General features: G+C 39.6%; 1 protein-coding gene across 2 annotated transcripts in view; it reads right to left on the bottom strand.

Annotated features, from left to right (window-relative positions):
• ITGA9 (integrin subunit alpha 9) overlaps positions 1 to 20,585 on the bottom strand; it is a 215,588-nt gene that overhangs the window by 169,654 nt on the left and 25,349 nt on the right. For both annotated transcript variants that reach the window (XM_005487011.4, XM_074541806.1), the window contains exons 8-14: positions 18,865 to 18,933; positions 15,691 to 15,828; positions 12,976 to 13,081; positions 11,477 to 11,571; positions 8,447 to 8,537; positions 7,884 to 7,929; positions 4,309 to 4,463 (exon numbers count right to left, since the gene is read on the bottom strand). In XM_005487011.4, coding sequence (XP_005487068.1) covers positions 4,309 to 4,463; positions 7,884 to 7,929; positions 8,447 to 8,537; positions 11,477 to 11,571; positions 12,976 to 13,081; positions 15,691 to 15,828; positions 18,865 to 18,933 — 700 coding nt within the window. The remainder of the gene's footprint in view (positions 1 to 4,308; positions 4,464 to 7,883; positions 7,930 to 8,446; positions 8,538 to 11,476; positions 11,572 to 12,975; positions 13,082 to 15,690; positions 15,829 to 18,864; positions 18,934 to 20,585) is intronic.

Below are 20,585 nucleotides of genomic sequence, written 5' to 3'. Positions count from 1 at the left end.
TCTACAAGCTCTCAAGCCAGTGTATGTTATATTTCCTGCCGTATGTATAAAAGAGGGTATTTTAATTTTGCCTCACTACTTCTATTTATGCTAATCAGTGTACTGATTATAGCACATTCTGCACTACACATGCTTCTCAGTTGTGGGTGCAGAATGTGATGAGGGCAATTTACTCACTGAAATTCAAAAGAAAAAAGCTACTTGGGATAATACAACTAAGTTTGAAAGAGAATTAATTTTGTTTCTAATCCCACCAATAATAAATCCACAGTTTCTATTCTGTGTCAAGATTAAATTACAACTATCTTCTGGAAAACAGAGCATTGCTCTGATGTAAAAATATGTTTGCATGAGAACATTTTGCATGAATATGTTTTGTGTAGTAATTTTGTATTATAAAAACTGGTTTTCATAATATATAGAATTATCCAGTGGACTAAGAATATTACATATAATATTCTTCCAACTATACGTTAATGCAGTCAAGAAGAAAACACACATCCTCAAAAAATCCATTTACTTTTATTCCAAGATGCAAAGTTAATCAATTATACTACAAGAGCTGGGAATCCCTTCAAAACTTGGCTGATTGACACATATTAATACATGCATCTGTTAAGGATACTCCTCTATAGAATTTGAAAATTAAGATCCACTTTATAATTCTATAACTAATTTCAAAACATACTGAACCAACACCTATGAGATACAATATTGTGATATCCCTCATACCCACCACCCATTAAAAAACACTGATTCCTGGGCTTCACAGAGTGGGAGCACTGACTAATGAGAATTGGGTTGATGATTATTGTATACTGTATGATTACTCATGTTATTGTTTCTGTTGCTTCTATCTTTACTTCTGTTATCTTTCTATTATCACCTCCATGGACAACCCATAAACTAAAGAAGATCGCAAGGAAAGAGACATTTATTATATTTTTGAGTCAAGGGGTGGATGTCAGACACTGAAATATTTCATGCCTATTGCTATAAAATTTACAGAAGAACCGCAGAACTGTATAAAGGAGTCATCAATGCCCACCCCTCCATAAAGATGCTTTTTGGGGGGACCATCGGCACCGAGAAGATCAGCTGGAGAAGATCAATTGAACATTGTGGGATCCACAGATGGTGGTGTTTTCTTTATTCTGTCCCTGTCCCTCTCTTTCTGTTCCCTTCACCTATTTTCTGTTCCTTCCTTCCTTCCTTCCTTCCTTCCTTCCTTCCTTCCTTCCTTCCTTCCTTCCTTCCTTCCTCCCTCCCTCCCTCCCTCCCTTCCTCCCTTCCTCCCTTCCTTCTCTCTCTCATATTTACTATCAAATAAAATCCATAATATTGACATTTGCATATGATCTTGTTTGCACCTTAATTTGGGCAGAGCCATTTCTAATAACTGTATTAACCAGATCTCAGCAATTTTACTACATAAGTTTACTTCCATTTTCCTTCAGGGATGAATACAGAAGTAGCACTTAATGCACAGAGATGCGAGCAGCCTCCTTCTTGTCCTGGTCACACAGAATTAAATGGTCTGAACAGGCTGAAACCTTTTCATACAAGATAGGAAAGGCCTTCCTCTAATCTCTGGCTTTCCTGGCAATACAGAGACCCCAGAGGAGAGAGAGCAATGACCCCTCAAGCGAGGGAGGAACAGTCTAAGAGAGATTCTGAGATTACAGAGTGAAAACTTAAAATGCTGTACTTCTCATATGTCCACATACTGGAGGCTGTCTGTCAGGAGGCATACAACTCGATGTTCACTAGTTCTCTGCCTCCTGACACTGAGGCAGAGTGAAGGGTGAGACAGAGAGTGGCACAAAGTGCAGAGCACATTTTCACTTGGCCATGGCTCTTTGCTTAGACAAAAACATTTCAGCGATAAATTCATACTTCTGAAAATTATAGTCTGCAAGAAACAACTTAATGGAAATTTTTCTGTCATTTGCAGTGTCAAGAAGTATCCATAAACACAGATCCTCAGATAGCTGTATTTCAGTATTGCAACTACCACCAGAAGGAGAAGGAAAAAAAAAAAAGGTAGGTAATGTTTACATGCAAGTGTGAGGCAAATGAAGATGAGTTTTCTTCCCATTCTTGCTAACAAAATAACCACACATTCAAATAAGTATTGAAGACACACATTTGCCACAGGAGAACGCTGCACGCATGTTCAGCTTGATTTTCTGAACGCTATGCAGTAGATGGCAAATCTCAGCTGCCCAAAAGCAGGAGAGATGCTCAGGTTTACACCAGTAAGCAGTAATCTTGAGAATCCATGCTGACAAGGCGTAGGGAAGTGCCACTCTAGATGAGCACTCCATTCTCGCAGTCTGATTTAACAAAATGCACCCAGACATCTGAGGGTGAGACAAATACCAACACTTTCAGCCAGAAAATTCTGGCATAGCATTTTAACCCCTCTGTGAGCCTTTCAAAGTCTCAACTGCATACCAATGCATTAACAGGGTTTTTTCCCCCGTACATTTAACCATGAAAGAAAGGAAACACTACAATATTTCCATTAATTGTTACATCTTTTGGAAATTAATATTCTTCAACCACAATAGAATTTAAATGACCTGACTGCTAGAATACTAACTGAAAGATTATTTGAGATATTTTATCCAAATCATATCCTGAATGGGTTTTATACAGTCAGATAGCTCTGGCTGTAACATTTCCAAGAAAAATCACTTTGTTAGAAGCATTCTATGAAAGAGCAACGGTTGAAGTTTACAGCTTACCTAATAATAAAAAAGTTCCTTGTAATGCTATGGATGTTAGTCATGGAAAAAGATGCATATGTGCTTTTACCCAGTAAATCACGGGCAGTACAGTTTGTATGACAACACAGGGGAATTCAGAATGAACAGGAGGACAGGTCTTTTGTAAACAAGGGAAACTGATATTTAGATTAGAAAAAAGGCAATTTACTTCTTACCCACAGATCCAAAGATATGAAATTAAAGCAAAGGAAACATTTTAAATAATACTCCAAGAATGTAAGAACCCCTAGATATTCAGAAAACCTATTTGTAATTTTTCAGAGAGGAATTTTTCAGAGACCTCAGGAACCGTCAGAAATGTGTTTCCTTAATGACAGAGTAGTAGGTAGTAAAAAAAATACTTTATCAAAGCATGTATTTGTCTGCTTAGAGTCATCATCTACAGGGAAGGAAAAAGTCAGCATTTAGAGGAAGTAAAAACTGAAACTGAAGTCTCAGTTGCACCAATATGTTAGAATACAGAGGAATTATAAGTTACTATATCTTAAATGTAGTAACTCCATTGTTTTGAGCTGTTCAGGTGACAATGACAAGCTGCTTGTTGTCATCACTTTATGTGAAAGCAAAAAGTAACAAGGAGCCTTTTCCTTTTCTGACTTAATTAAAAACAGAATACTGCAGCAGGCTCAGGTGAGGATACACAGGTACAACTCACCCTTCTCAACCAGCTGCTCAAAAATGTTAGGGCACAGAGCAGGAGGAGGCAGTGCTTCCCCCAGTGCTTCCCCCTCACCATACTCACTGTCAAGACAGCATGCTGTGAGGCTGAGGCATCTTTGCTGAACTGTACAGTACAAGTCCTCCGCCATTCTTAAAGCATGACCAAGGTGAAACATCATGAAAAAAATTAACCCAGGCCTTAAATATTTAGAAATGCTCTATCTGTCCAATACCACTCCATAAAACACCTAAGATTTGTAAGCACTGAGACGTAAAAGACATAAGTAGTATTTCAATAGAGCCAAGATGTAAAGGCTAGGGCAATTACACATTACACCATTCCATTCACCTGAGAAAATCTAAGTGTTTCACTTAATCTGGAAGATATTCTTGCAATCAGAAAATACTAGGCTATTTAAAATCAATTTACAAACAGGTAAACTGATGCACAGAAAAGGATTTTCTCATGTCTGTTTCAAGAGCTCCTTGCAGACTTTCAACACTATTAATCCAGAGCAAATCACACCTGTCTTCTAACAACACTGATGGAGGGTATGGATACAGGTATGTATCATCAAGAAGTACACAGGAATATGAACTCAGAAGGCTGTGTTCTCTATCCTTGCAGTAAGCCCAAGCAGACATTTTCCTCATTTCACACAGGAAGAATCTGCCTCATTATTATGTCAGTCTCATCAGAAGGTGAAAACACGTCCAAGAAAGTTCTCAAGCGTCTTTCTGGGATTGTATGGCCCATGTTAATCTTGAAACTAATTTCACACAAAAGCTCTGTTACTAAGCACAAAGAGAGACCTTGACTCTGTGCTCCTGTCTAGGGCTGGCACAGGTACCTTACCTATTTCTCCAGGAACATGCTTGCCACTGAAACGAAAGCATGCTGTGACATTGAGGCAGTTCAGCGGCTGCAAACCATCATGGCACTGAGGAGCTGTGATATTGATAGATATGGGCAGGAAAATGGTGACATCCATGGTAATGACAGGCCTGGATCTGGAGATCAACAGAGAAGTAGAACTGAGTGACCATTCAGAGGGCAATTCTCCACAAAAGGAAAAAACAGCAAATTTGGTAAACTGCCCCATTTCAAGCAGACAGGAAAAATAAGAGAGTACATTTGAATTGTAAGACAAACTAGCATTTTATCTAGCTGGCAAGGGCTACTAGCATTTAAACAAAAGTGGTAATGTCAACTTGAAGTTTAGTGCTCAGATACAGACTGCAGGCAGGCAGCTGAGGAAACTAATAACATGTAGTAACAATAATCATCTCCAGCAAATGTGCATAACCTTTCCTGATGACTGAAGAGGATAACAAAATTACCAAAACAGCAAACAAGAACAAGTTCATGCAAATGAGACTGGTGCTAACCATCTTGGATGAACAGGGACAGGTAGGGAGAGACTGTGAGTTTCCACAGAATGGTGTATAGGGAAATTTGTGACCTCAAAGTCAAGGAGAGAGCACAGAGGTCCTCTACAGGAGATGGATTCATACATAATTTTTCTGACAGCATAAGAGGGACAACAAACACCACATCCATGTTTTCTGAAGGAAAGGTTTGGCTAATTCCCTCCTGGCAAGTGATAAGGACTGAATACTCTTACCACACTGCTGAACTGTGTTTCAGGAATTATCCAGTGCACTGTGAACAAAAGCTTTCTACTCTTGCAACTCCTGCACCAGGTTATTGCCACCAGTACTCCTGGCTGAGGGAGACCTCAGCCAGAATCACAGAGCAAGCTGACTGCCTTAAGGCACAGGTGTCTTGCTAAGGAAACTTCTCTGTCTGACCATCCGGGAGGTACTCAGGCAGTCACACTCCCACCACCAGAGACTTTAACTGCTGGGACCAAAGCTCGTTACAGTGTGTGGCTCCAGTGAGCTGACAGGTGCCCGCTTTGACTCCCTACACACACCACACCCACACAGTCAGACCAGGTTTCCCACAGTTTCATAAAGCCTTTATTTGCAGTGCAGTAGCACAGAAACAGCTGGAGGTGGTGCCTGCAAGGAGGAACCCCAAATAAAGGATCCCGTGGGCTTTTATAGCCTCACAGTCCAAGCACATTAATGCCTCTGCTCTGCTTCCTGAGTCCTCAGCTCCTGCTGTCTCAGTGTCCCCGAGTGTCCCCTAGCTTTGGGCTCCCACCACCCAGAGCTCAATCTGCAGTTCACACACCAAGCCACCTGCACTGAATGTAATCCTCAACAGCTTCCTTCTTCACACAACACAGAAGTCTCCCAGCAGCTTGACTGGGAAAAGCAACCCAGAAACTCAGGCCCTCCTGAGCCACCTCCAGTGCAGGACTTCAGCCCAAAAATTATGGGTGTTATTCTTCCCGTTTTCAATTCTGTATGCGTTCAAGATGAACATGTTCTTCCAAAATCAACTACAGTAATAAAAAAAATGTGCAGCAACCAGTAGATTCAGTTCTAAGGTAGTTCCAGCAGCCATGCAAGGTCAGATCTTGTAAACCACTTCAAGACTCTCACCCCACAAGACACTTAAATTTAGAGGTAGGGGAGAGGGAGAAGAGAGCAGGGATTGTGGTTACCTAATTTACATGAACTGGAACAAGATTCACATCAATCTGCAATACAGCTGCTCAGACTGTTTTACCACAGCCTGAAGTAACAGTGCAAGTTCGTATTTTGAGATGGAGGATAAAAAGAAATTTAGCCTTAGAAATATATACGGCAGGGAGAAGGGAGGAAAAAAAGTCAGCATCCAATGATAATTTCACACCTTCAAAAAAAACTGCTCTTTATGAATGGTTAGAGAGACATAAAAGAGTAAATGCTATAACTGATCAAGAAAAATATTTCTCCTTCAAAAAAGTTTTTTTCTGTGATTTTTCCGTAATGCTATGTCACTTGGTTATTCACTGGGGAAAAACAACCCAATGCATCTGTCAAAGAGCCATACACACACATGATCAACAGAAAGTGTCTGCCCCAAGTCAAGAAAGGCTTCCACCAAAGGCGTTAAATATCACTGGGCAAAACATTTGTTGGTTTTGGTTAAAGAACTTCACAAAAGCAGGAAGGGTGAGGGGATGCACAGGAGAGAAAAAGTTTATCTCTTTATCCTAACTGCAAGAGGGACACACTGTAAATTGGCAGCAACAGCAATTAATCAAGCTGTTCACAAAGTTAGTCAGTAACACACTAATCTCCCCAGAAATGCACAAGCATAACTGAACACATGAACAGAGGTCATCATGCTGTTGTGATGTGTGTGGTTTTAATCACAATAAGCCTTTCAGTTTGTCTTCCCCTCTCTGCAAGTAACATCAATGTAGGTGAAAAATGCAGTTTCTTTCTAGCAGCATCAGAGATATGAGACTGAATTCCCATCTGGGGCATGGCACACCTTTTCACAGAAGCAGTTTATTAGCGTTCTCTGCATATATGATGAAGATAAAGAAAACTCATCAAAAGCCTTGACTATTTGCCATGCTGATCATCAAGAGTATCTTTTCCCTTGCTCTCCTTTTTCTTTTTCATCAGTGTAACTGATTCAAATGGAAACAGAGCCAAGTTTCTCCTGACTTGAACAGGAAGAAGGTTGGCACACCTGTTCTGCAGCTCCAGCATTTATTTACCTGGGTCACACCATCCCTATATGTTCCATTAAGACACAGGTATTCCTAATGATATCTAAGTATTGAAAGGATTTTTTTATTTAATGTTAACAAGTTTAACAAAGGAGCTACTGACAAAAATCCAGTTTTCCATTCTGTTACCCAGGTCACTTGCACTCTAACACTCCACCTGCATAATTTGGTGAACCAAGCTGTCTCACTTCTATAAGACAGAACAAGCAATTACACTTAACTCACAAACTCGAAACAGCAGCCCAGCTCCTGTGTGCACTGAAAACGTATTCATATTTCATTTCCCTAAACATTCTTATTTCACTCTTCATCCCATTATAAAATTATATATATGCAAAAGTGTGTATCTATCTATGTATCCATCTATCTATCTCTATCTGCAAAACTACATCCTGGCATCCTACACAGCTCATTTTTTTGCTCAACTGCATACCCTTTAATCACCATTGATTTATTTTAGGTAAACATCAGAAAAATAAAAAAGCCTTGTCACAAGTCAGGAGCAACCTTTCTAAAGAGGCACTGAGATGCAACACATCTCCTTTCGGCTCTAACCCTTTTTCTTCATAGACCAAGTATTATCCTGGTATTATGCCCCTCCACTATTCTATTTAATTTAGACTGCATTCTTTGACACCATTCATGTCTAAGGTTTTGCTTAAAAAATAACCCTGCTAGCTTCCTCTGGCCACAATAAACTAGGGAGTAAACTGGACTGAGTACAGTAAACTGACCACATAAGATATAAACAGAAAACAGGAGAAGACAACAGTGAATGAAAAAGATATCTCACCTCAGAAGTACCACATTGTCTGACAGGAAGGCTCCAACAGTCATATCTGAAAAGTTTGTAACATTGAGCAGTTACAAAGGAGGCATAAAATTCAGTTCTCTCAAATCTATTGCTAAATCACAGAGCATGAATCTAAAAAACGCATTGTCTGACTCAGCCAGTTTGTCCCATAAAATATCATTATGTCATAAGTCTTGTAACTAAACAATTAGTTCTGTGATGTTCACTTCTGCTTCGTTGTTTGATTTTTATTACTACAGTTATATTATTCTCTACTTTTTTGGTTATTTTAAGATTGCCTTCCTGACAGAGCAGCTTCCCAATAACTTAAAACCTTGGCCGGATACTGAATCATTGTAACTGTCCAAATACTTTAATTAGGCAATTAGTGAAAATTTTTATCAGGAGTTTTGAGTGGCAGAAGGGAAATGGAAAAAGCAGCTCAGTTTCACTGACCACCTGCAATGGCAGGAACTGGGAGCCTGAAAACAACCAACTCTGCTGTTTTCTCAGCCTGCTGATGTATTTTCCTGATGCTCTCACTGCCAGAGTAATTGACACACCTGGGTAACCATTGCTATCCATATCAACTCCCCCTGATATGGACTGGCCAAACATACGCAGCTTTGGGTTTATTGTTTGTCCCGACAGCTTCTGCATAGAAAACACACAAGTGAAATTAGTAATTAACACAAAAAAATCCTCCAAAAAAACCCCATTACCAAAACAAAAAATCCCAAAACATTTAGGCATGATTTCCATGGCCACTGGGTCTCTCTCCTGTGGGCTGGAAGTGCTCCACATCTGCTGTCTTGCACTGCAGCCCCACAGCCCTGACAGGAAGGCTGTCAGCTGCCCTTCTGCCCCCGGCGAGCGGGACACCAGTGTTGACTTGAACTAAAAACCCACACCTGCATTACAATACCCATACAGACCTAAGCAAAATAAGGAACACACCAAACAGATTTCTGCATGAGGAAAAAATATAACTGCACCTAAGAGATTTTTTCTTTTATTACCTAATTTCTGTGAATAAAAGTTTTAAGAAGCATCTTAACAATAGTGATGATTAGTTAAAACAGAAAATCATGCATAACCATTTCTTTTCACCAAGTCTGCCAGCATACTCAAAGTCAAAATGATTCATTCTCATCCCATTTGGAAATTTTGATTTCCATCATCGATTACAGAGTATTTTCTGCCAGTTTGGATGTTGTATTTCCTTTTTGCCTCCCCCACACAAAGATTAATTGACTTCTAACATAGTTTCTTTCTTCCTTTAATTACTAACACAAAACATTCTCTAAATTATTTACATTGTGAAAGCAAATGTCTGAAGCAAATTAACATATCAAAATCTCTTTTTCTAAGAAGGCAATCAGCCAGCTTTCAATCATTCTGCTGGGCCACCAATGCAAGACCTGAACCCAACTTCTGACTGCAGAAGTTACAGACTGAGGAAACCATGAAGTCATTTTAATTCTGTTGGAGGTGCTTCACTGTTTGTGACACGTGACCAACTTTTCCTGGCCCTCCCATAAAAGAATGCAATATTGGACAAAAGATCAGGCAGGAAATTAATGGAAAAAAAGACTAGTTGAAGCTAAAAAAGATATCCTGACAGTTAGTTTACAGGAAAACAATCCTCCTCTGAGTACAGATCACTTCTTCTATTTGTGGGCAGGTAAGCTTAGGACAAGTGGAAGTAACTTCATCCCCCATTACATTCACATTCCATTTTTGGGGATCCCAGTTAAGGTGGTAAATCCCACCTGCAAACACCTAAAAGACATCTGTGGGTTCTTTCAGCCTACAAGTAGAATAATGCTGCTTTTAAGTACTATAAATGAAAATATCAGGACACAAAGCCAAGCCAGCAGCTTCTGCTAATAGCTGCCACTGAAGCTGCTGAAGAGACGTCAAAGAATGACACTTAGCAGCACTTTAAATGATGAAAACAGGAGGAAGGAGAAGGAGGAACTAACAAATTGCAAAGGGTGAAAATATATACCCTGCAGGACACCCCCCCCCCTCCAGCTTATTTCAAAGAGGAACTCCACAGCAGTAAAATGGATCAGGAATATAGTAATAAGATACAAAATGTCTTTCAGCTCCAGGTTAAAATCCAGAGCAGATAGGTGAAAAGATGAAATTGTTACACAGTTTTGGTTGCACACAGGACTTGAACCAGCAACATGTCTAGTGCCCTGCACCACACACTGGGAAATGGCAGAGAGATAATGCCTGTAAGTGGTGCCCTCTTGGCTGCTCAGGACAAGGGACACTGATAGGAACAGTTTATCAAGAGTCAATGACCACATGCCCTGCCACACTCTTGAGCTGTGTATTTTCCCACTGACCAAACAGAGAGACATGCTCTATCTGCTGGCCTTGCTCCAGTGGGGAGGGAGAGATCTAAAACAGGATGCCTTCCTTCCCACCCTGCTGATCTGTCCTTAAAAAATGTGAAATTTTCCCAAGAATGACCAAAAAAAAAAAAAAAGTGCAACTAAAAATCAAACCAAACCAAAAAAACCTAAACTATACCAAATAAAAAAAAAAAAAAATCGGATCCTTTTCAGCAAGAACTGGAAAGCTCTGGGGTTTACAGAGAAGAACCTCCCAACCAGTGGCTCTTGGCAAAAGTCAGGCAGAATCCTCCACATGCCATACATTATGAATACTTCTAAAATGCACTGAAGAGTCACTTAACTTCCCTTTTTCTCAAAAGCAGTGCATGCCATATACATGGTAAAGGAAGGACTAAACTTTTATAGTCTGTTGAAGGAGTTGCCAATATAACCACTGAACTCTTTAATTCTGTGTAAACTGATTTACTATGAAGGATCCCACCCAGCAACAAAAGAAAACAACCAGAACATCAAACACAGAGAGAGAGGGAAGAGTCAGGCTTTCAGAACAATGAAATGTGCTAGACAGAGACTATGAGACATGCTGGGCAGCATGAGCATAAATTTATCTTCTCTACTGCCTGGCTCCAGCATCTAAATTGCACTCTGTTGTCTCTGCACAAGACACCATAGCATATCCCTAACAAGGTTTTACTTCATCATAAGTGGGTAAGGGGGATGGCACCTAAGAATGGCCTTCTGACATATTGTCAGAATGCAAGAAGGCCAATAAAGCAGGTAAAGAGACACAAAAAGAACGGTTAGTAACTCTTCATTCTCACAAAGTCTGCTTCTACAGGAAGAAAGTGCAACCTCCCTGTTTCCCAGGGGCCTCTCCATAATTTGCATGCTCAAACCCTTTCCAGGGTTTTCCATTTTTCCTCTGCATTACTATTATCCCTATAAACTAACACTCAACTTTTGAGACTCTGCTTGCTTCAAGAAGATATAGTTGACAACTGAAACAAAAGACAGTAAAAAATGCCTCCTGACTAACATAATTTTACCTTTCAGCATAGATACAGACAAACTTTGGGAGAAGCTGTCTTCAAACCACGACTGAGAAAAGGATATTGAGCTATGACAAGGTTACCTATTAAGGGACCCTTAAGTATTGTTTATTTCTGCAGGTCCTGGGAAAGTGACTTTCAGATTGGGATCATAAACAAGAGCATCACATACCATAGAGTACTGAGGTATAATACCATTGGCATCCCCATGGTAAATGTACACTGCTCCTATGTAGTTATCCTCCTTAGGCGCTCCAATGGCAACATCTGTAAAACAGTGCAGATTTCACAATCCATTCCATTAATCCAACTTTTCCCTAATTTTAGGATACAGCTATCCATAGGAAAACAGCTCCCCATGAAAAAGTGATCATCAGCTTATATGAACCTTGGTAGAAGAACTTAGATAAACTTTAAAAATACACAAATGCATATGAATTTGTACACATATGTATGTTTCACATAATCAGATGTTGTGCTTAATTAGACACATGTTCTTTTAAAAAAATGTATTTATCAACCAGCAACTGTACTCAAAAAAGTGAATTTAGTATCCTTTCATAACCAAATCTTCAACCCACGAGAAAATCAGCTTTGTGAACCAAGACAAGACTAGCAAAATATTTACTGTAGCAGTACATTAAGGTTGGTTGAAAATCCAAGGCTGCACAAAGAGCCTGGGGATATTAAATGGATAGGCAAGACTTAAAAACAACTGCTGAGAGCGACTTTTCAAATTACAATTGATCCAACTTAACTGCAAACTCCTACAGAGAGCATGATCCCACCTCCCATTCTCCTCTCCTACGTGGATCTAGTGACTATGCTATCTGCTAAAATAAAGCTTTTCACAATTGCTTCATACCCATGGACTGATCCAACTCCCCCTCCAGTCTGAACATCACCATGACTGACTATAAATATTAGCAAGTACACACAAGCACATGTCCAGATGCAGAGGAAAAGCATGTTCATGATCTGTGAGGGACCTGCAACAAGGCTGGGTTAGGCTTAATGGGATACTGTGTCCTGAGTGGCCTGGAAGAAATAAATCCAAGCACACACTAAATTGGCCTTTGTTTAGAAGTCCTTAATCTGCACTTCCAGAAACTAGGGCAGAAAAGGAACACCGACGTTTTGTTCTCACCTACTGCTCTCAGAGCATGGGGTCTCACACTGAGCATCCTGAGAATGCAGCAGGGGGAGAACAAAGCAAAAGAGAGAAATTAAGAGAACAGGTGTTATCAGGAGTGAGAAGCTACTTCTGAATTATACTTCTTGATAAGAAATGAGATTATGTCAACAAAACCAGAAAGACTTGGAAACATCGGGAAATGGCCAAGAAGAAAGAAGTCAGACATAGGTTTCTGTTTTGTTCAGGGTGAGGGTATCTACAGCCTTTTATAAGCCATATGGGAAATAAGAAAATACAACAGCAAGGAAAGCAAAGCAATGTTACTGTGACCTGCACAGACACAAACTAAACCAACAGCAAGGACAGTCAGCTACAAAACGCTTTAGCACACAAATCCTACACAAGTAGATTTACCTTTGGGTTGAACCCAGGTGCTGGTCAGGTCTGGATAAGCAATGCATGCCATGCAAGACTGACAGTGTCACCAGTGTTGCTCACACTTATGGAGAAACGGCCCTGGAGGAAATGGCACTGACCTGGGAAGCCGTCGTCATCGATATCGCCCAGGGCAGCCATGCTCTCCCCAAAGTGTGCGTTATAGGCGCTGTCCCCGCCCAGGGTGAGCTGCTCTTCCAGCACTCCCTAGCAAGCAAGAAATTAAAAAAAATCAGGGAAATGGTGAAAGCCTTGGACGAGGCAAGCCTTCCCCATGTGATGTGGGAATGACCTGCGGCAAAGATGCAGACTGTCTCTTGCTCTCTTTGCAGTGACATTACCTGGGCTCTAGAAATCAAATTTACTTGTGTTTTAAACCTTCTGGATTTTAGTTTTAAAGGGGAAAGGGAAGACAAAGGAGTGCATGACTTAACCAAAATACTAAATTAACTAAACAGTAACCCAGAGATGTAACTAAATGCAGTCACAGGGACTGGTGAATCATGAAAGTTTACAGATGCCGAAAATGCAACAGCCCAGAGTTTGCTCTTCTCACAGATTACATCCAACAACCAAAACCTCCAGTCCGAGTTTATTCAGCTAAACTCTAGCAAGCTAAGGAGTATTTTTTCCTAAGCAAAGAACATTTAATAATTGGATTTGAAAACATTTCAAGTACAGAACAGAAGGATTAAAGCAAAGTCCTCCAAAAGCCTTCTTAAATTAAGAATAAGGAAATATATTTAATGAAATAAAAAGACTGAGAAAAGTTGAAAATTAGGTAGCTTTGTACTGCTATGCCGTGAGAAGCCTTATATGGCGCTGGTATTTCCTGTCCACCCACCTTCTGGTCAGATATGTAAGATTTATTTTCTTACTATCTTCTCTCCAGGGGAAATGAACATTTCCACAAGAAAAAAAAATTAGTTACACAGTCTGTACCCACCTCAGGGTTGTTTTGGTTTTTCTTCCTTTGTGAATGAGAATAAGCTACTCTCTGGAACATGTACTAAAATCTTTTACTCAGCTGCCTTTGGAGAAAATCCCCCAAAATGAAATTGAAACACAACAGATAGAATACAGGCAGGCTTGTATGTGTGACTCAATTTTTTGCAGTTGTCACAGGAAAGGGCAAAATATAAGCATTTTAAATGTAGCATCATTATGCATGCTTGTTTTATAATACAATTTTCTCTGATCCTCTGCAACAACCTTTTAAGCAATGGTGCTAGCAGAATGAAACTGATGCCATTATGATTTTTGCCTTTTTTTAATGTACCTTTTATGTATTCTCAGTGGTCTTAGCATGCACTATTGTAATTCCTTACCTCTGATAACTCAGCATAGAACTGGTATTCTGTTAGGCCAGAAGACCAAACATCCCAGAGACCTCACAGCTGGAGGCCAGAAAACGCTACGCTATGTTGAGAAACCAAGGTCCTCTTTAAAATACATTCTGTAAATTAAGATTACGGCCATCCAGGGGGGAATTCTTCAAGATGGGAAGATACCATGCTATTCATTCAAGTCTCTCATTGGGGCATCTTTGTTAGATATGGTAGATATGGTAATTTGTAAGGTCTATAAAATTGTACATGATCTATCATGTGTGTGCATTTTGGCACATTCCACCCTGGCAAAGTGGGGCACCATAAGGATCCTTATTAAATACCAAGGTAAAAACCCTTTATCCCTTAACTATGTCCGGCTCTTAATTTTTGGGACCAAGAAAAAGGCATCAAAAAGTTTAAAGTGTCCATTGCTAAAATAAAGCCCACACTCCTGCAAGCCATTGCTTGTGCAAGTAATTCTAACACTCCTGGTGCAGGAGTATAAGAACCTCATATTAGCTTCTTGATTATTTTATAGAAGATAAACATTAACTCATGTGTACTCTCACTGTGAGCAGGAAATGTTGATTATCTGTTTGGCATTTTGGACCCTATCAGTAGAACCCAACAGCAACACTGCAACATAAAAGATGGAACCTCCTGTGGAAAAAGCTGAAAAAGTAGAACTCATTTAAAGGAGCAGTAATAAAAAAGAATTACGGTAAAAACACTTCTCAAGTCTCCTAAATGCTAGGACTTCTGGTGAATTTGAAGTCTAGCATAAATAAACTCAAAGTTCACTAAATATAAACCTATTTCATTTTAGTCCATAACAACTTTTCCTTTAAGACAGTGCCTTTAGGACCTGAATATTAAATATTTCATAGTATGTAAACAACCACTGTTTTCCTATAAATAAAACTTAAGAATGGCCTTAGTTAGCAAATGCAACAAAGTTCAGACTTTTCCAAGACTGTTGTTAGGTCATGTGAAATCCAACAATAACAGCTGATAAGAACCTCCCCTAAAACCTCTATAAGGAGCATAATGTGAAAGTAACATGAATTCAACCTCTACTTTCTCTCCTCTTCCTCAATCCTCAGATATTTGTGTTCCAATTTGTGTTTCAGGTTGTAGTGACCACTCAAAACACAAAGGAAACTCAGTCAAAGCTGCTGACTCTTACTTGGTTTTGGCATCAAATCCACATAAAGCCACAAATGCCACCAAGTTTCAACATACAACCAGAGACTTTCTCAGATCTCCTTGAAAGATTTACAGGTCTGTGACGAATTTGGGCTGGAATCTGGCAAACTACGATACCAGATGAGTCTTCCTGTGACTTCATGGTTTGCTAGAGACATCCAGAGCTCCATTTATTTGAAACACCAAGTTTCACCATGCAGTGCTGGAAGGACATAAGCACTACCTTGCCAGGGACCCACACCCTCATCCCTTACCAAATCACCTCCTGTACATACTCACATTTCCTCTGTTGATATAGACTGTGACTTGGCCCTCATCTCTGATCTCAGAAAACAAAGGTGCTCCAACCAGCAGGTCTGACAAACCATCAGAATTCAGGTCAACTGCACATAAGGAGGAGCCAAAGTAAGAGCCCATCTGTAACCAAGTTGAGTCACAACAAAGCATTCAGTATCTGCCCACACACAGCAGGAAATCAAATAGGCGTGGTTTTTGTTTGACTTGGTTATTCTTTTAATTTCACATGATGCCTTGCTGCTTTATCACTCCCAAGAGAAAGCTTTAGGAATAATTCTGGCAGAAATGAAAACACTTTCCTATAACAGTGCATCAAGCCTGGATGTTTTACCAACAGAACAGAAGCTACACATTGGGACGTACTTAAGTGAGACAATTAAAGAGCTTTCTTAGACTAGCTTTTGCTTGTCAAATGCTTAAAACTAGGAAGGGGTGAAATGAGTTTCCCAAACCAGACCTGGACAGTGATTATTCATGCCCAGTGCCAAAGTCCCTTGAAGCTGGGCACCACAGGTGATCTGGGGATACCTTAAAGAAATAATGAAAGAAAAAAAAGAAGAACAGGCAAGAGGTCGTGAAAACAGGTATCTAAGATTACCTCTTGATTACAGACTATCCTTCCCTATTCTATTTGTGTTTATTTGTATAAATCACTGTCAAAAGGCATACTGGTTGTGGGTCACAATCATTGCCTTTCCTCTCATGTACAGGCAGGCACATTGAAACAGAAACAAAGACTTTTCAGCTGATAAAATAATAAAAAAATTAAAAGCTTTTTAGTAATAAAAAATTAAAATAAAATATTTTTAATAATAAAAAAATGGCTCAAACCATGACAGCTTTTCAGTTCATACAGAACAAATGCAAATCACTTTCAATTTCCACTTATTGCTTGATAAACTTAATTGCCTAAAATAAAGAAATACATTCATTCCACTTCATGATTTTTTAATATGGGTGAACATTGACGACTATCTCCCAGCCAGAACCCACATTACAAATTTCAAAACACATTTAAACACAAGAAGGAAACAAGCAAGAATGATGTTTCACCCTTATTTCATTCACTTCTGCTACGGTAACATAAGGCATACTCTTTGAAACCAACTACAAACTATAGCCTCAAAATTAAAAGCTGCTTCAGCAGGAAACTGGGGAAGATGCCACTTCATATTTGAAATTGAGTGCTGTTTTCTACAAAGTAGGAAAATCTGAGGTTAAAGGAATAATTATTTATGTTCTTGAATGCTTTTGCATTCCTCATAGCAGATGCTTGACCTCCATGCCCTTAAGTTAACATTCATGAACCTGAACTATTGGACATGCTAGAAGATGGGCAGCAGCAACTCTATTCTATGCAGTCTGTAAGATTTAAAAGTTACTAAATATATAATGCAATGGTGATTGAAGAACAGCCTTTCAGTTTGTTAATGCAGATTTTTGTGCTTCTGTGGGTTTAAGGTCAGACCTCAAATATTATTTCATTCCAGTTATTTTGTAGCTTAAGTTCCCTTGTGGAATTTTTATTTATTTTTTTAATCCAAAAATGTTTTAAAAGAAATTTCTCATGGGTAGATTTCTCATGGGTAAGGGACAAAAGTTATGAAATCATTTTATTATGTATTCAGGCAGTTTTCAGGAAAAAGCTATTATTTACTTAACTGTAAGATGGTATGTCTGCAGCATGGGTGAGTTCACAGTGTTCACAGTTCAGATAAGAAACTGAAGTTTGCAAGCTTAACATTTGTAACAAGGTACTGATTTTTCTTTTGTCTGCATTTGATTTCCTAGTTCAGCCTCCATTAATGAAAAAAGAAGGAAGAAACTGGCCTGCTGTTCATATCTGCCTACCAAGAATGTCCGAGCAATGAACTTTCACAGCACTGGGGAGGATGCGGCATTTTATGAGAGCTCATTGCTGTGAGCTCTCCAAGCAGTGCTCATTGCTGAGCAGGTCTGGTTTTGCTTCTACCACAAGACAAAAGACAACAACCAAACAAAAAAGGTGATTTAGCACAGCCTTCTTTTTAAAATAAAATTCTCATTTGGATTTTAGAGAATTTATAGAAGAATGCAAAAGAGCCCTAGAAGTGCTTGAATTATGTAAATACTTGATTAGTTATGTATAACAGTAAAGCAATTAAATTGAAAAGGAAAAGGTTTTGACTAAGACTTGGAAACTCTGATGGCTCTGTTTATTACGTTCACGAGTAGTCAGAAGCACATCCTTAGAACCATTTAAAACTCAACAGGGAAAGAAATTAACAGGAAGCAATCAAACACAGGAGATGCCCTGGATGAACTGGGAGGTCTTTTCCTTTCAAGATGTCTGTAATTCTGCTAGTGCAGAGAAAGTAAAATTCTGGAGAGGCCCTAAAATACAAGTCACACCATGCACCTACACATGCTTGTGGTTTATTTCATTAAATTTATTTCATTACATTCAGTAAATTAACATCCCCTATTCCAGGCTAGTTTTTAAATACTGCAACTGCGTCTTGCTGGGACAAAAATAACAAGTTATAGTAACACTCTAACCTGAGGATACAAGTAAACCCTTTAGCTCTTCCTGAGGGCAGCAGGTCTTCCCAGAGCCAAAAGCCTCCAGAAACCTTTTTAATTTATTTTTTATCCTTCCAGAAGAACACAAGACACCCCACATAAGAGGTATCGTTTAATCACTAAATTACTCCTAAATAAAGCATTTTTTTGTTGTTACCTGTAGCTAGACATACTGTCCATTTTGTTTCTCCTGCAATACAGCTCCAGTAAGCCCCCAAATGAAGAACACAAGCTGCTCCCCATTCAGACACAACACCACAGTGGAGAAGCTAGATCCCACTAGCATTCACTAAATTTCCCACATCTCAGAGGTACTGCTACAGTCACATAAAACTAAAGAGAACCACTATTAAAATTTTCAGCAAGACCTTCAATTTCAGTCACATGGACATGGAGCAGACATTGCAGTCATGACTGCTACTGAATAAATGGCATACACCTGATCTGTAAAATAGGTTTAGCTCTTCTAGGAGGGCTTGCTGGACAACTTATGAAGGAGTGGAATGAAAAATGATGCTCCGGGATGACTCTGCCATTACTTCTGACCCCCTCTACCCCCCTCCTAGTAGACAACACACATATATAAATGCTCACCTTTTTTCCTGAAGCCTGAAAAATCTTTATTAGAGAGCCTGATTGTCTGTCTGTTCTGAAAATATAAACCTGAAAGGTGAAAAAAGAAAATAAGTTTACCAATACTAACTATGAAGCACTTGTGCTTTCTAAATAATATCTAAATCATGGTCATGACTATTCCCAGGATCCAACTTCATGACCACTTTACTGGTCAGTCTTCTTTTAAAAGATGACACAGAGTTCTCCACAGTCCTGAAAAATCAGAGGCTTGTCATAAGAAACACTAGAATATTATCTTGTTGCCTACTTTTTTGATTCACTTATGTATATGCACATGTGTGCACTTAAAAGCACCTAGCCAGGCAACTTTACAACTCCCAATTAAGTGGCATCTGGAGACTGTCTGGAAATAAGGAGGGCAAAAGACTGAGAACGCATAAACCTGCTCCCCTTCCCTTATCTAGTGTTCCCTTATCAAGAAAATGTGCCTGCACATACTGCATTGCAAACTTCATGATGCTTTAGCAACAGTGAGAGTAGTAATCTCAACCAGATCACCCACAAAAATTTCCACTGTTTCTGTCTGATGTAGTTTTTAAATCAGAAAACTATTCAAATACAGCCTATTCATTGCTCATTTCCACAGGAGAAACTGATAATCTGGAATCATCAGGGATAAAAGTATTGATGATTCAAGTTCAGGAACACGTCTTGTACCAAAATTTCAGATGGGAAGTACATGGCTTGTAGAAAGGGATTCCCTTCAACAGAAAGACTGGTTCAGTCAGTCTTTGAGACTCCTGTGGCATTTGACAGACTCCCTCCTAGCAGGTGCTCGCACAGTTTGTAGGGCAGAGGATCTCTTACTTCCAAGGCATGTGGAAGAGCCAAGCACTTGAATGTGGTGAATTATTCACAGGTGGTGAGACAGAGTTCAAAGGTGTTTTCAGTCAAGAGCACAGCACAGGTTTACTGTGGACAATTGCTCTATACTGGGCAAACAGGACTCCCTGGCTTATGCAGTGGCATGTTTAGCACCAACATAATGTTGCCAGGTGTCTCAACTCCAAACCCAATATTAAATAATGACAGTCTTTGTGACTTTGGAGAAATGACCCAGTCTCATTAAGAATCTTGGCTTTAACTTAAGTGAAAAGGTGTGACAATGCTAATCACTTTCTATCAGAGAAGTGGAAAAGACCAGCTTATTAGAGTATTTGGAAAGTACAACAGGAATGCTCACTGTAATGTTCTGTATTCAGCACTTCTTACCAACACTTTGCCATGTGTTCCTGCTACCCGCATCCCATGCCAAGGGAGAATACTGTAAGCTTTAGAGACTAGAGCTAGTCTTTAAACTACAGAGCCAGCTTCTTTCTTGTGGCTCTCTTGCTAGCAGGTGTGTTTCCACACCCTCCTCCTTGCAGAGAAATTAAATTTGTTCCACAGAAAAAGCAGCTTGGAAGGAAGGTGCACTGTAGCAGCCATAACACAACACCTGGGATAAGCAATCTCTGTCTTTCTCATGCAGATGTCTTCTCACTAGCAACTGTGGTGCTACTATTTCCTGTCCACCCTAGTCATGCCAGATCAGGTATAAGTACCAAGTTCATCCACTACTTTTATCCCATTTCCTCCCCTTGCACCGCTCCCCCAGGACATGTTCACTATCAAAAATAATCTGCCTGAACAGGATAGCGTTCCTGGTAGTGAAGACTTCTCACAGTATGATTCAGCTA

Source organism: Zonotrichia albicollis, chromosome 1 (assembly GCF_047830755.1).
Source record: "Zonotrichia albicollis isolate bZonAlb1 chromosome 1, bZonAlb1.hap1, whole genome shotgun sequence".
Taxonomy (NCBI): Eukaryota; Metazoa; Chordata; class Aves; order Passeriformes; family Passerellidae; genus Zonotrichia; species Zonotrichia albicollis.
This window is presented reverse-complemented; position numbering and strand designations above follow the sequence as displayed.